This window comes from Pongo pygmaeus, chromosome 5 (assembly GCF_028885625.2).
Source record: "Pongo pygmaeus isolate AG05252 chromosome 5, NHGRI_mPonPyg2-v2.0_pri, whole genome shotgun sequence".
Taxonomy (NCBI): domain Eukaryota; kingdom Metazoa; phylum Chordata; class Mammalia; order Primates; family Hominidae; genus Pongo; species Pongo pygmaeus.
The window spans coordinates 110,065,639-110,082,454 of record NC_072378.2 but is presented as its reverse complement, the minus strand read 5'-3'; the positions used below and the strand labels follow the sequence as shown (position 1 = coordinate 110,082,454).

General features: G+C 37.1%; 1 protein-coding gene across 11 annotated transcripts in view; it reads left to right on the top strand.

Annotated features, from left to right (window-relative positions):
* WASF1 (WASP family member 1) overlaps positions 1-16,816 on the top strand; it is a 78,863-nt gene that overhangs the window by 50,053 nt on the left and 11,994 nt on the right. For all 11 annotated transcript variants that reach the window (XM_054490462.2, XM_054490467.2, XM_054490465.2 and 8 more), the window contains 2 exons: positions 1,012-1,172; positions 15,159-15,293. In XM_054490462.2, coding sequence (XP_054346437.1) covers positions 1,040-1,172; positions 15,159-15,293 — 268 coding nt within the window. In that variant the 5' untranslated portion in view covers positions 1,012-1,039. The remainder of the gene's footprint in view (positions 1-1,011; positions 1,173-15,158; positions 15,294-16,816) is intronic.

Below are 16,816 nucleotides of genomic sequence, written 5' to 3'. Positions count from 1 at the left end.
GTGTTGGGCTGTGTTGTTACTTAACTCGAGTCACTCAAATTTGTGCATATGCGAAGCAAGCAAAATGAGAGCAGCCTATAATTCAAAGACGGTTGAACTTTTTGATCAATTAAATAAAGATTTGGTAGATTCCAATGAGATTTCAGGTGCAGGGCTACTTGGAGTATTTGATCTGAGCTGTTGAACACCTGATACATTTTATGTGATAATGTAAATTTGATTTACTCTTACAGCTTCCTTAATCCTTTTATGCACTTCCTTAGAGAGGACATCTCACACTAACTCTCTAGAACAAAATCCCTATTATAGTAAATAAAAACAGTGTTTTTAGGAGAATAATGGTGATGATAATTGTGAATTCACCATGTAGCAGCTGACATTGAAAGCAAGTTTTTAAAAAATGTTTTGTATAATGTTGATATTCTAGTAATTGGAAGTTAAATCAATTTTGATTATTTTAGTTGGGTAATTTCATTTTTATTGTCTTCATACAAGCAAATATAGTTGGCCCTTGAACAACCCAGAGATTAGGGGCACCAACCCTCTGCATTGCTGAAAATCTGTGTGTAACTTCTGACTTTCCAAAAACTTAACTACTTATAGACTACTGTTGACCAGAAGCCTTACCGAGAACATAAACTGTTGTTTAACATATTTTGTATGTTATATATATTATATGCCATATTCTTACAATAAAATAAACCAGAGAAAATAAAATGTTATTAAAAAGTCGTAAGATAAAATACATTAACTATTAAGTGGAAGTGAATCATCATAAAGGTCTTCATCCTTGTCATTTTCACATTGAGTAGGCTGAGGAGGAAGAGGAGGGGTTTGTCCTGCTGTCTCAGGGAGGCAGAGAGGGAAGAAAATCTACCAGTAAGTGGACCCAAGCAGTTCAAATCCATGTTGTTCAAGGGTCAATGGTGTTTTATTCTTCAATGAAAAATAGAGTCTCATTCTGTGTTGGCTGAAATTTAATATTGTTAATTTATTTTTGATTTCTTACAGGTGAACTGGCACAAAGGTTAATCTCAAGATGCCACTAGTGAAAAGAAACATCGATCCTAGGCACTTGTGCCACACAGCACTGCCTAGAGGCATTAAGAATGAACTGGAATGTGTAACCAATATTTCCTTGGCAAATATAATTAGACAACTAAGTAGCCTAAGTAAGTATATATCAATTAAAAATATACTCAAACCAGAATGTTATGCTTTAGAGTATTAAGAAGTTGTGCTTCTGATTAATTTGGGAGTATGATTTGGTGAGAAGAGTACAAAATTATCCTGAAAAATATAGTTACATGAACATAATTATTCAGTTTTAGAAGAATTTCTTCTTCATGAGTATAATTATTGAGTTTTAGAAGAATTTCTTCTTCTTCTGCATGATGTTTCTTCTGAGAAAGGAAAATACGGACAGAATCTCTAGGAACAGAAACACATGATGAATGAAAATTATTGAGATTGTTTTAAAAATATATAATCTGCAAAAGGACCAGATTTGTACTTTTCTTTGGTTATTATCACTATTTACTCTGTTTAGAGGCCTCAACTATTTGTGTTTTCAAACACTAGTATCCCTCTCTTTATACATATATTTAATTAGTTTAGGGAAATATTTTTATATTAACAAAGATCTAAGGTGAGAGGTATGGGGTCATTACTAGTCAGAGGAGTAGGCTAGTCAAGTGGGTTGTCTAAGAGACATTAGGATATAAGTCAGGAATCTGATATGCAGCATTGTGTGAAAACAGCAAGTGAACTTGGCCTCTGGCAGACAGAAGTCAAGCAGGTTGGCCAGAGAATAAAGGCCAGTGAAAGAGGCAGATTAGGGAAAAGGAGACAGGCAATATGTTCTCATTACAAATTTACAGAATAGAGCAACTTGGTTAAGGAATTAAACAAATTATTTTCTATTCTAAGTTTAATCAGAAAATTTAAAAAATAAATCTGGTCTGTCTTTTGCATTGAAGGATTAGCTTTTTCATAAGACATTGATATTTCATTTTAAAGGTAAAACAAGGTGTTCTTGGCAGAGATAAGATCCACCAACTGGTCCTAGATTTATCTCATCAGCCATATAAATTCTCCTGATAAGCAGGCTTGGCTTTTCTTTTCTTTTCCTTTTAACTTTTGTCCTTTCTTTTATAATTGAGTACTTAGCACAAGAGGTTGTTAATCTAATTTGTTTCCAGTAAGAAAGTTTAGGCATACATCTGTAGCGAGAGCAACATAAAAAGTTAAATTTGAATATTCTGTGTGAGAGTACTAAATTTTTGCATTGCCTATGAAATAGTAAGAATAAATAAAAAGCTATCTTATTTGAATTTTAAGTATATTCCTTGTTCCATTCAGTGGTTATTTTTTCAGGTTAGTGAATCACTAAAATATTGTATTGTTTACTTGAGACTAATAAAAAAAGTGTTAGAGTTCCCAGATTAAATATGATTAACTATATTGTTTAAAGATATTTTGCAGATTTTTTGTGACCTAGCATGGATTGAATCAAATATAACATGATGTCATATAAAATGTGTTTTATATACGTTATGTACATACATAAGTATATAAGCATGCTAATATTAAAATACATGTTAAGAACATAGAAATGGCATTAGTAATTTTGTATAAAATATTTCTTAAAATTAAGATGAATTGTGGATCCAGTACAGGCATCTTATTTTAGGTATATACCCAATATAGAATTTAGAACTAATATTGTGCTTAAGGGTGATAATTTGCAGTACTAACCCATTTGTTACAAAACTTAAAGATGAAAATTTAAGAAATTTTTAAGTCTATATAGTCCATATAAGCAACATCTATCAGCAGGCACATGGTTATGCTGTAGCCAAACTCTGAAAATTATAAATACTTTGTAACAATATAACTAAATTAGGTGTTGGGTGCTTCACATTTAGAATCAGAAACCTGGAAGGCATTGTTTAAGCAGTTTGTAGAGATTCAAAAACAAAGAGAAAACCCATGAAATATTCTAGCAAGGTATGACAATAGTTTACCGCCCTGAAATTAACTTCTCTGGCAGCTTTCCCACTTGACATAGTTGAGAACCTGGAATTAAATTTAAAAGGCCTCTAGATAGCCAGAATAAATAAACTCATGCACTAAAGACCATGCACATAAAATAACCAATTGATCCCTCTCTCAAAACCTGTTTACTTTTACCTTGATAGTTCAAACAGATTTGATGATGTGGTTTCCAAACAGTTATGCTTCAGAGGATAAAAGGAGGAAGCATGGGAGGAGATACTAGAAGGAGGCATCACTGAACCGAACCAAAAGGAGGTAGTTTACAGGAAAGGACAAAGTGATGTAAGGGAAGATGCAACATAAAAACTGGAAAGAAGCCATTTAATGTAAAGCAAATATCCTTATACATTTCAAGGCTGTTTTCTGGCCTAGGATAATATTTGATTTTCATAATTCATGCCCATGAGTCCCTAAAAAAATTAAATTACATTTAATTTTATATTCCATGTAAGAAGAGGGAAGCTTAGAATACATTTCACAAGTTTCCATCCAAAATAGTTAAAATAACAATTGATGTATTAGATAATAATTTCTGAATTACTTAGAAAACTTGGCTATCCAAAATGTTTCTAGATAATGGAGATTTTCACTTTGGTGCTATTATTAGTACCGAAAGTGCTTGAGAATATAGCAATGAAAGTAAACTGCAGGGATCCACATGGCTTAGGGCTGGATATCTTCCTGACCTTTTCCTCACAAAAGTGTACTTCCTTTTTTTATTTTTTTGAAACAGAGTCTTGCTCTGTCACCCAGGCTGGAGTGCAGTGGTGCGATCTTGGCTCACTACAACCTCCACCTCCCAGGTTCAAGCAATTCTTGTACCTCAGCCACCCAAGCAGCTGGGATTATAGGCGAGTGCCATCATGCCTGGCTAATTTTTGTATTATTTTTAGTAGAAATGGGGTTTTGCCATGTGGGCCAGGCTGGCCTTGAACTTCTGGCCTCAAGTGATCCGCCTGCCTTGGCCTCCCAAAGTGCTGGGATTACAGGTGTCAGCCACCATACCCAGCCAGTACATCTGTTTTTTGTGAGATTTTTCCCAGTAGAACATAATTCTGTTTTATATTAGGTAATTACCACAAACCTATAATTCACTTTATATCAATTTCCTCTTTCTCATTTTATTGCTTTCTTAATGATGCAAGGGTTTTTACTCCTTAGCTGAGCTAGGTCCAGGTTCTTGTCTCACGACGAGGAATAATTAGGCACACAGATACTCGAAGAGTGAATGGAGTAGAATTTATTAAGTGAAAGGAAAGCTCTCAGCAAAGAGATGGGTCCTGAAAGGTTGCCCCCTCACAGTTGAATACAAGGGCCTATATATATATATATATATATATATATATATATATATAGAAGCTGATGGGGCTGGGTTCCCTATTTGTATAAGGCACAGATTACTGGTGGCTTCACCACATTCCCCCAGTGCACATGCAGGCCCTTAGTCCGCTGTGGGCATGTTTAAGCAAGCCCCCTGTGCAAGTTCCCTTATCTGCACAAAGCATCTGGTGTAAGCCCTTGTGGGGTGGGTCAGAGGTTCTCGGGGGACCATTCCCTTACTGTCTGCCTAAAGCAAGCTAGCTAACTCCTTTCATTAACAACCATTGGGATTCTGAATACCTAAGAGATCTCTTCCCCTGGCTTTTCTCTTATTGAATATAGTCAGTTCTTATTGCCAAGATTAGTCTTTTCCATCTCTGTATCTACACCTAGCATTTGTATCCCTACCAATTGTTGAATAAATGAATAACTTTATACCTGCTTTTCCTTCCATTTGGGATGCTTCCCTTATCTGCCAGAGAAACTGTCTCTGGAAGTATCTTGATCACTGAATAACTTTTGACACCTGAAAGTGAGGTGCTTCTATCTCTGCTGTCTTGCTCTTACCTTATATTAAGAGCTGCCTGTTATTGAGCTCCTCTGTATCAGGTGCACTTCAAGGTCTTTGCTTGCTTCTTTTAGAGACAGATATTTTTATTCCTATTTTACAGATAAGGAAATTGATACCAAGGTCTCACAGTGAATAGAACAAATATTTGGACTTATTTATTAAATTGCTTTAAATATTGTTTAAATGTCTGGTTCTCCCTCTGCTCAAAATTCAGTAATGGCAGGGATCTTCTTCCAGTTATTTTGGCTTACTCTTTTCAGTAATAAGAACTTACACAACTAGAGGAATACAGTGATTTTAGATTTATGATTTTTTTTTTCAGAAATTGTAACAAGAGAGTGTAAAAGATCTCCTAAATTTCTGAACCTGTATCTTGGGCATACCTGAGACAGGTAATCTTCTAGGTCTTTGATGAATCTTGGGTTCTGCCACTTGGCCTAAAATTTATTTCTAGCTAATATAAATGCTGATTATATATAAATGCTGATTATATATAAATGCTACAGTCTACATATAAATGTTTTCAGATTGACAGGCATATTATTTGCATATACATTTACATCATAATCTTCTCTAACCCTCATAAGGTGGACAGATATAGATAAAGCAAGTAATTCCCGTTTTAGACACAAATCATTTAACAGAAAGTAGTAGAACAAGGTTTAAAAGCAGTTTTCCCAGGGTATCTCTTTTTTTCCCCCACTTTGTCATGGCTGGGTGACTTTAGATAGGGTTTAAAGTTTAAAATACAGTTGGCCCTTGAACAATGTAGAAGTTAGGGGCACAGATCCTCAGTGAAGTCAGAAATTTGCATATAACTTTTGACTCCCCCAGAACTTAACTGCCTATAGCCTACTATTGACCAGAAGCCTTACCGAGAACATAAACTGTTGCTTAACATGTATATTTTATGTTGTATATATAGTAGTATACTGTATTCCTACAATAAGGTAAGCTAGAGAAAAGAATATGTTATTAAGAAAACCATAAGAGAAAATATACTTACTGTTCATTAAGTGGAAGTGGATCATCATAGAAGTCTTAATCCTCGTTATCTTCACATTGAGTAGGCCAAAGAGGGGAAGGAAAAGGAGGAGTTTGTCTTGCTGTCTCAGGAGTAGCAGAGACAGAGAGGTGGAGGAGGTAGAAGTAGTAGAGGTGGGCACACTGGTGTAACTTTACAGAAACACATCTTGATTTCTGACTTTTTGCTTCTTCATTTCTCTAAAAATGTTTTTATATGGTACCAATCCTCGTTTTATTTGCTTTAGTTTTGGTACCTGTATCATAGAAGGGTTCACGTTGTAAAATAAATCAAAATTAGTCTTGAATAATTGGAACCCTTTTGCCAGATTCTCTAATGTCAATTTGTTTTCTGACACCACTTCTTCTATGTCTTCTTTTTTTTTTTGGATTCCATTTTTTAAAATCGGAGATTCGCTTCTTTACTTTCTTTTTTTTTTATTATTATACTTTAAGTTCTATGGTACATGTGCATAGCATGCAGGTTTGTTACATAGGTATACATGTGCCATGGTGGTTTGCTGCACCCATCAACTCGTCATTTACATTAGGTATTTTTTCCTAATGCTATCCCTCCCCCAGCCCCCCACCCCTCCGACAGACCCGGGTGTGTGATGTTCCCCACCATGTATCCATGTGTTCACGTTGTTCAATTCCCACCTAGGAGTGAAAACATCTGGTGTTTGGTTTTCCGACCTTGTGATAGTTTGCTTAGAATGATGGTTTCCAGCTTTATACATGTCTCTGCAAAGGACATGAACTCATCCTTTTTTATGGCTGCATAGTATTCCATGGTGTATATATACCACATTTTCTTAATCCAGTCTATCATTGATGGACATTTGGAGTTGGTTCCAAGTCTTTACTATTGTAAATAGTGCCACAATAAACATACGTGTGCATTTGTCTTTATAGTAGCATGATTTATAATCCTTTGGGTATGTACCCAGTAATGGGATTGCTGGGTCAAATGATATTTCTAGTTCTAGATCCTTGAATCTCCACACTGTCTTCCACAGTGGTTGAACTGACTTACACTCCCACCAACAGTGCAAAAGTGTTCCTATTTCTCCACATCCTCTCCAGCATCTGTTGTTTCCTGACTTTTTAATGATTATCATTCTAACTGGCACGAGATGGTATCTCCTTGTGGTTTTGATTTGCATTTCTCTGATGACCAGGGATGATGAGCATTTTTTCAAATGTCTGTTGGCTGTGTAAATGTCTTCTTTCGGGAAGTGCCTTTTCATATCCTTTGTCCACTTTTTGATGGGGTTGTTTTTTTTTCTTATAAATTTGTTTAAGTTCTTTGTAGATTCTGGATATTAGCCCTTTGTCAGATGGGTAGATTGCAAAGATTTTCTCCCATTCTGTAGGTTGCTTGTTCACTCTGATGGTAGTTTCTTTTGCTGTGCAGAGGCTCTTTAGTTTATTTAGATCCCATTTGTCTATTTTGGCTTTCTTGCCATTGCTTTTGGTGTTCTAGTCATGAAGTGTTTGCCCATGCCTATGTCCTGAATGGTATTGCCTAGGTTTTCTTCTAGGGTTTTTATGGTGTTAGGTCTTACATTTAAATCTTTAATCCATCTTGAGTTAATTTTTGTATACAGTGTAAAGAAGGGATCCAGTTTCAGCTTTCTACATATGGCTAGCCAGTTTTCCCAGCACCATTTATTAAATAGGGAATCCTTTCCCCATTGCTTGTTTTTGTCAGGTTTGTCAAAGATCAGATGGTTGTAGATGTGTGGTGTTATTTCTGAGGCCTCTGTTCTGTTCCATTGGTCTATATCTCTGTTTTGGTACCAGTACCATGCTGTTTTGGTTACGTAGCCTTGTAGTATAGTTTGAAGTCAGGTAGCGTGATGCCTCCAGCTTTGTTCTTTTGGCTTAGGATTGTCTTGGCTATGCGGGCTCTTTTTTGGTTCCATATGAACTTTAAAGTAGTTTTTTCCAATTCTGTGAAGAAAGTCATTGGTAGCTTGATGGGGATAGCATTGAATCTATAAATTACCTTGGGTAGCATGGCCATTTTCACAGTATTGATTCTTCCTATCCATGAACATGGAATGTTCTTCCATTTGTTTGTGTCCTCTTTTATTTCGTTGAGCAGTGGTTTGTAGTTCTCTTTGAAGAGGTCCTTCACATCCCTTGTAAGTTGGATTCCTAGGTATTTTATTCTCTTTGTTGTAATTGTGAATGGGATTTCACTCATGGTTTGGCTCTCTGTTTGTCTGTTATTGGTGTATAGGAATGCTTGTGATTTTTGCGCATTGATTTTGTATCCTGAGACTTTGCTGAAGTTGCTTATCAGCTTAAGGAGATTTTGAGCTGAGACGATGGGGTTTTCTAGATATACAATCATGTCATCTGCAAACAGGGACAATTTGACTTCCACTTTTCCTAATTGAATACCCTTTATTTCTTTCTCTTCTTGCCTGATTGCCCTAGCCTTCCAACACTATGTTGAATAGGAGTGGTGAGAGACAGCATCATTGTCTTGTGCTGATTTTCAAAGGGAATGCTTCCAGTTTTTGCCTATTCAGTATGATATTGGCTGTGGGTTTGTTATAAATAGCTCTTGTTATTTTGAGATACATTCCATCAATACCTAGTTTATTGAGAGTTTTTAGCATGAATGGCTGTTGAATTTTGTTGAAGGCCTTTAATGCTGCTATTGAGAAAATCATGTGGTTTTTGTCATTTGTTCTGTTCATGTGATGGATTACATTTATTGATTTGCATATTTTGAACCAGCCTTGCATCCCAGGGATGAAGCCGACTTGATCGTGGTGGATAAGCTTTTTGATGTGCTGCTGGATTTGGTTTGCCAGTATTTTATTGAGGATTTTTGCATTGGTGTTCATCAGAGTTACTGGCCTAAAATTCTCTTTTTTTGTTGTGTCTCTACCAGGCTTTGGTATCAGGGTGATGCTAGCCTCATAAAATGAGTTAGGGAGGATTCCCTCTTTTTCTATTGATTGAAATAGTTTTAGAAGGAATGGTACCAGCTCTTCTTTGTACCTCTGGTAGACTTCGGCTATGCATCTGTCTGGTCCTGGGCTTTTTTTGGTTGGTAGGCTATTAAATATTGCCTCAATTTCAGAACCTGTTATTGGTCTATTCAGAGATTCACCTTCTTCCTGGTTTAGTCTTGGGAGGGTGTATGTGTCCAGGAATTTATCCATTTCTGCTAGATTTTCTAGTTTATTTGTGTAGAGGTGTTCATAGTATTCTCTGATGGTAGTTTGTATTTCTGGGGGATTGGCAGTGATATCCCCTTTATCATTTTTTATTGTGTCTATTTGATTCTTCTCTCTTTTCTTGTTTATTAGTCTTGCTAGCGGTCTATCTATTTTGTTGATCTTTTCAAAAAAACAGCTCCTGGTTTCATTGATTTTTTTGAAGGGTTTTTTTGTGTCTCTATCTCCTTCAGTTCTGCTCTGATCTTAGTTATTTCTTGCCTTCTGCTAGCTTTTGAATATGTTTGCTCTTGCTTCTCTAGTTCTTTTAATTGTGATGTTAGGGTGTCAATTTTAGATCTTTCCTGCTTTCTCTTGTGAGTATTTAGTGCTATAAATTTCCCTCTACACACTGTTTTAAATGTGTCCCAGAGATTCTGGTACGTTGTGTCTTTGTTCTCATTGGTTTCAAAGAACATCTTTATTTCTGCCTTCATTTTGTTATGTACCCATTAGTCATTCAGGAGCAGGTTGTTCAGTTTCCATGTAGTTGTGCGGTTTTGAGTGAGTTTCTTAATCCTGAGTTCTAATTCAATTGCACTGTGATCTGAGGGACAGTTTGTTGTGATTTCTGTTCTTTTACATTTGCTGAGGAGTGTTTTACTACCAATTATGTGGTCAATTTTAAAATAAGTGTGATGTGGTGCTGAGAAGAATGTATATTCTGTTAATTTGGGGTGTAGAGTTCTGTAGATGTCTATTAGGTCTGCTTGGTCCAGAGCTGAGTTCAAATCCTGGGTATCCTTGTTAACCTTCTGTCTCTTTGATGTGTCTAATATTGACAGTGGGGTGTTAAAGTCTCCCATTATTATTGTGTGAGAGTCTTAAGTTTCTTTGTAGGTCTCTAAGGACTTGCTTTATGAATCTGGGTGTTCCTGTATTGGGTGCGTATATATTTAGGATAGTTAGCTTTTCTTGGTGAATTGATCCCTTTACCATTATGTAGTGGCCTTCTTTGTCTCTTTTGGTCTTTGTTGGTTTAAAGTCTATTTTATGAGAGACTAGGATTGCAAACCCTGCTTTTTTTTTTTTTTTTTTTCTTTCCATTTGCTTGGTAGATCTTCCTGCTTCCCTTTGTTTAGAGCCTATGTGCATCTTTGCATGTGAGCATGTGAGATGGGTTTCCTGAATATAGCACACTGATGGGTCTTGACTCTTTATCCAATTTGCCAGTCTGTATCTTTTAATTGGAGCGTTTAGCCCATTTACATTTAAGGTTAATATTGTTATGTTTGAATTTGATCCTGTCATTATCATGTTAGCTGGTTATTTCGCCTGTTAATTGATGCAGTTTCTTCTTAGCATCGATGTTCTTTACCATTTGGCATGTTTTTGCAGTGGCTGGTACCGGTTGTTGCTTTCCATGTTTAGTGCTTCCTTCAGGAGCTCTTGTAAGGCAGGCCTGGTGGTGACAAAATCTCTCAGCATTTGCTTGTCTGTAAGGGATTTTATTTCTCCTTTGCTTATGAAACTTAGTTTGGCTGGATATGAGATTCTGGGTTGAAAATTCTTTTCTTTAAGAATGTTGAATATTAGCCCCCACTCTCTTCTGGCTTGTAGGGTTTCTGCCAAGAGATCCGCTGTTAGTCTGATGGGCTTCCCTTTGTGGGTAACCCGACCTTTCTCTCTGGCTGCCCTTAACATTTTTTCCTTAATTTCAACCTTGGTGAATCTGACAATTATGTGTCTTGGGGTTGCTCTTCTTGAGGAGTATCTTTGTGGTGTTATCTGTATTTCCTGAATTTGAATGCTGGCCTTCCTTGCTAGGTTAGGGAAGTTCTCCTAGATAATATCCTGACGAATGTTTTCTAACTGGGTTCCATTTTCCCCATCACTTTCTGGTACACCAGTCAAACATATATTTGGTCTTTTCACATAGTCCCATATTTCTTGGAGGCTTTGTTTGTTTCTTTTCACTCTTTTTTTATCTCATCTTTTCTTCTCGTTTTATTTCATTAATTTGATCTTCAATCACTGATATTCTTTCTTCCACTTGATCAAATCGGCTACTGAAGCTTGTGCACGCATCACAAAGTTCTTGTGCCATGGTTTTCAGCTCCATCAGGTCATTTAAGGTCTTCTCTACACTTTACTGTAGTTAGCCATTCATCTAAGCTTTTTTCAAGGTTTTTAGCTTCCTTGCAATTGGTTAGAACATGCTCCTTTAGCTCAGAGAAGTTTGTTATTACCGACCTTGTGAAGCCTACTTCTATCAACTCATCAAACTCATTTTCCATCCAGTTTTGTTCCCTTGCTGGCGAGGAGCTGCAATCCTTTGGAGGAGAAGAGGCACTTTGTTTTTTTTTTTTTGAATTTTCAGCTTTTCTGCTCTGGTTTCTCCCCATCTTTGTGGTTTTATCTACCTTTGGTCTTGGATGTTGGTGACCTACAGAGGGGGGTTTTGGTGTAGATGTCCCTTCTGTTTGTTAGTTTTCCTTCTAACAGTCAGACCCCTCAGCTACAGGTCTGTTGGAGTTTGCTTGAGGTCCACTCCAGACCCTGTTTGCCTGGGTATCACCACCAGAGGCTGCAGAACAGCAAATATTGCTGCCTGATCCTTCCTCTGGAAGCGTCATCCCAGAGGGGCACCCACCTGTTTGAGGTGTCTGTTGGCCCCTACTGGGAGGTGTTTCCCAGTCAGGCTACACGGGGGTCAGGGACCCACTTGAGGAGGCCATCTGTCCGTTCTCGGAGTTCAGACACTGTGCTGAGAGAACCACTGCTCTCTTCAGAGCTGTCAGACAAGGATGTTTAAGTCTGCAGAAGCTGTCTGCTGCCTTTTGTTCTACTATGTCCTTCCCCAAGAGGTGGAATTTATAGAGGGAGTAGACCTTACTGAGCAGTTCAAGCTTATTGGCCTCTTTGTTTACACTTTGAGCTACTCAAGCCTCAGCAATGGTGGACACCCCTCCTCCCGTCAAGCTGCAGCTTCACAGGTTGATCTCAGACTGCCGCACTAGCAGTGAGCAAGGCTCTGTGGGCGTGGGACCTGCCGAGCCGGGCACAGGAGGGTATCTCCTGGTCTGCTGGTTGCTAAGACTGTGGGAAAAGCATATAGTATTTGATCAGGAGTATACTGTTTCTCCAGGTATAGTCTGTCACAGCTTCCCTTGGCTAGGAAAGGGAAATCCCCCAACCCCTTGTACTTCCTGGGTGAGGCGATGCCTCGCCCTGCTTCAGCTTGCCCTCTGTGGGCTGCACCCACTATCCAACCAGTCCCAATGAGATGAACCAGGCACCTCAGTTGGAAATGCAGAAATCACCCATCTTCTGCATCAGTTTCGCTGGGAGCTGCAGACCGGAGCTGTTCCTATTCGGCCGTCTTGGAAGTGACCCCCTCTTCTATGTCTTCTTTCTCATTGTCTGGTACTGGTTTGGAGGCACTCTTCTCCATCAAGTCATCTTCTGTTAATTCCTCTGGTGTGCTGTCTAATTGGGTCTTGAATTTCTCCAAGATCCATACCTTGCCATGCTTCATCCACACCGTTTTTTCTGTATCCACTGTCTATTTCATTATTTCCTTGACTGGCACTGTTACAAACCCTGTGAGGTCATGCAAAACATCTGGACACAGTTTTCTCAAATTTTATGAATTTATTGTCTTGGGCTTGATGGTTTTCTTGGCTTTTTCAGTAACAACTATGGCATCTTTGATGGTATAATCCCTCCAAACTTTCATGATGTGCTCTATTGGGATTCTCTTCCATAGTGTTGACAGTCTTTCATAGAATACCGTGTGTAATGAGTCTTAAATGTCCTTATGACCCCCTGATCTAGAGCCTGAATTAGAGCTGTCGTGTTTGCGGGCAAGTGGACCACTTTGACACCTTGAGTGTGAAACTAATGGGGTTCTGAGTGGCCAGAGATGTTGTACAGTTATCACAAGAATTTTAAAAGACAGTCCCTTACTGGCAAGGTACTTCCTGACTTCAGGGACAAAGCATCAATGGGACCAATCCAGAAAAAGGATTCTCATTGTCCATGCCTTCTTGTTGTCTTGCCTTCTTCTTTTGGCCTTCTTTTTCCTTCAAGACTTGAAGTTAGCAGCTTTATAGATAAGGGCAGTTCTGATGATAAACCCGACTGCATTTGCACAAAACAGTAGTTAGTGTGTCCCTTCCTGCCTTAAATCCTGGTGTTCACTTTTTCTTACTAATAAATGTCCTCTGTGGCAATTTTTTTTTTTCTGGAATAGGACGCTCTCGTCTGCATTAAAACTCTGTTTAGGCAGATATTGTTTCTACTCAATTTTTTTCTTTTTCTTTTCTGTTTTTAGTTTTTTTTTTCTTTGAGAGAGAGAGAGAAGGTCTCACTTTGTCACCCAGGCTGGGCTGGAGTACAGTGGCATGATCACGACTCACAATAGCCTCGACCTCCCAGGCTTGAGTGATCCTCCTGCCTCACCTCCCCAAGTAGCTGGGACTACAGGCACATACCATCGTACCTAGCTAATTTCTGTATTTTTGGTTGAGATGGGGTTTCACCATGTTGTTCAGGCTGGTCTCAAACTCCTGAGCTCAGGCAGTCTGCCCACCTTGGCCTTTCAAAGTGCTGGGATTACAGACTGTCATGCCTGGCCAATTATTATTATTATTTTTTTCAAGCAGCATACATGGAAACTAATTATTTTCTTAATGGCATCTGGGAACTCATCTGCTGCCTCTTGGCTGACAAAAGCTGCAGCTTCTCTTGTGACATTTTTAAGGCCAAACCTCTTTCTGAAAGTATCAAACCATCCTTTACTGCCATTAAATTTTCCAGGTTTAGATCCTTTGCCTTCCTTTTGCTTTAAGTTGTCATATATGGACTTACTTCACTTTTTCTCAAATCGTGTTAGAGTCTGTATGTATGCTTTCTTGTAACAGCCATGCACCCACAAAAATTGCATTTCGATACAAGATTAAAAGGTAGTCACAAAAAGTACAAGGTTTTTGTGTCTGCTGGTGTATCTGCAGCAATGGCTCCATGGTTTTCCTTTTCTCTTTTTAGAATTGCCCTTAAGTTTGATTCATTTATCTTGAAATGCTAAGCAACCACAGTTGTAGACCTCAATCTGTGGTTCATATCAAGCAATTCAACTTTTTCTTGTAATGTTATGACTTTCTTGTACTTGAGAGTACTTCCAGCATCACTGGTGGCACTTTGAATGAGTCTCACAATGTATTCAAGGTTTACAGTATTGCATAAAACGTGATGAAAAATACACAAGAACCATGAGAGATTACTTCCTACTCTTATATGCAATTTAGTGGAGAGAGAACTGCTCAAATAGCATTTTAAGTGGATAGTAACAACCCTAGAGCTAACTGCAATATCAACAGAGGGTGGCTATAAAATTGTTACAGTAATAAAGTATTACTACACTTAAATTTATTGTTATGATTTAGTACTATTAGGTTGGCAAAAACCGCAATTACATTTGCGCCAACCTAATACATCTTTCCATTTCTTTATATTTCTCTTGACTGTGAATGGCACTATGTATGTTTTTGTTTTGTGTGTAAATTTTGATAAATTTTAACTTTTTATAATAGATTTCTGTATATTTTGTGGTAGTAAATGATAAAATAATCTAGTATTTACATAGATTTTATGCATTCATGTCTTTAAAATATACTTAAAAATTTTTAGTATTTTTAGGCTATGTGGTTCATCTGCAAGTTTTTTCAAATTGTCTCAAATCTCCAAAATTTTCAATATATTTATTGAAAAAAATCCACATGTAAGTGGACTAGCACAGTTAAACGATTTTGTTCAAGGGTCAACTGTAATTCCAGATAAATTCCAAATTCAACAGGTCACCAGTTTTAATATTACATTGTTCAATATTTATCTCTGATCACAAAGTATCTGAGGCAAATATCATGCTAGATTTCTACTGCTTGCAAAGATAAAAACTCAGTGCTCTGGATATTAAATTTTATGATATATGTTTCATTTTTGCTTAGGTAAATATGCTGAAGATATATTTGGAGAATTATTCAATGAAGCACATAGTTTTTCCTTCAGAGTCAACTCATTGCAAGAACGTGTGGACCGTTTATCTGTTAGTGTTACACAGCTTGATCCAAAGGAAGAAGAATGTAAGCTTATTAATATTGTATTTTCTTCTACGTATATATTTTAAGTTAGATGAGATGAATGATATAGTTAAGAACAGTATTAATCATGAATTTATTACAGATCATACCCATGTCCTTTGGTGTACATATTTTAATAAATCAGTGAATTATCTAAAAATGCCATCAGTATGATTCTCCTGGCTTTTCTTTTCTACTCTGTTTTAAATCTCTTCTTTTTGTACACTAAACAGCTCCTAATTTTTTTGCATAAAGAAGTCATTTTAACCAGACATTTTCCTCCATTCTCTTCATTATCTTTCTCTTTTCGTTTCTCTCTTATAATTTATTTGTATACTTTTGTCTTAGAAATAAAAATTATTAGAAAATTACCTGAAATCTGTAGGTTTGAGTCTACAAGAATGTAAGTGCTTTTTTTTTTTTTTGAGACAGACACTCTGTCACCTAGGCTGGAGTGCAGTGGCGCAATCTCGGCTCACTGCAACCTCCACCTCCCAGGTTCAAGCAATTCTCCTGCCTCAGCCTCCTGAGTAGCTGGGATTACAGGTGCCTGCCACCACGCCTGGCTAATTTTTTTATTTTTAGTAGAGATGGGGTTTCACCATGTTGGTTAGGCTGGTCTCGAACTCCTGACCTCGTGATCTACCCACCTCAGCCTCCCAAAGGGTTGGAATTATAGGCATGAGCCACCACAGCTGGCCATGTAACTGCTTTTAATATGCTTTTGTATGTGCATATTGCTAAAGTCTTATTAGTTATTTAACTGAATGCAACTTCCTACTTTAATTGAACATTTCAAAAACAAATTGCCAGTATGTAGGGTGTAAACATTCTATACCAAGATATTAAATCAGGAATAATCAGATAGGCTAAAATAATTGTAGGAACTTCAGTAGTAAAATCATGTTTTATGCCTTGATAGAATACATTGAATGCCAGTGTTTCCCAAATGCCTCTTTTTGTTTGTTTCACAAAAAGAAATGCAATGCTAAGAACATAATTTGTGCTTACCTACCACAAAGAATTGTTGAATGGAATTTCTTACATCTCTTCGAAATATTTTTGTTGCATTAAATAGTATAAACACAAATTATATAATAGATCTAATTTTTAGTATAAATGCAAATTATATAATAGATCTAAACTTTAACAATAAAAATACTAAAGGGTGTCAGTGGAAAGAACAAAAATATAATGTAATGACGGATGTCTTAGTGATGGAACCAGCTACCTTTGAAATAATCCAATGTGTAAATAAGGAGAGGCAAATACTTGGCACACTAGATTTGTACCACTTATAAAATGTAAACTCAGAGCTCTGGATACAAGAAGAAAAGGAAATAATAATTTAAAAATAACTTTATTAAGATATATTTCACAACCTACACGTACCTTGCAGTTCACCCATTTAAAGAGTGTACAATTCAGTGTTTTTTAGTATATTCAAGTTATGCAACCATCACCACAATCAATTTTAGAGTATTTGTATCACTCCGGAAAGAAGCCCTGTACTCATTAGCAGTCAC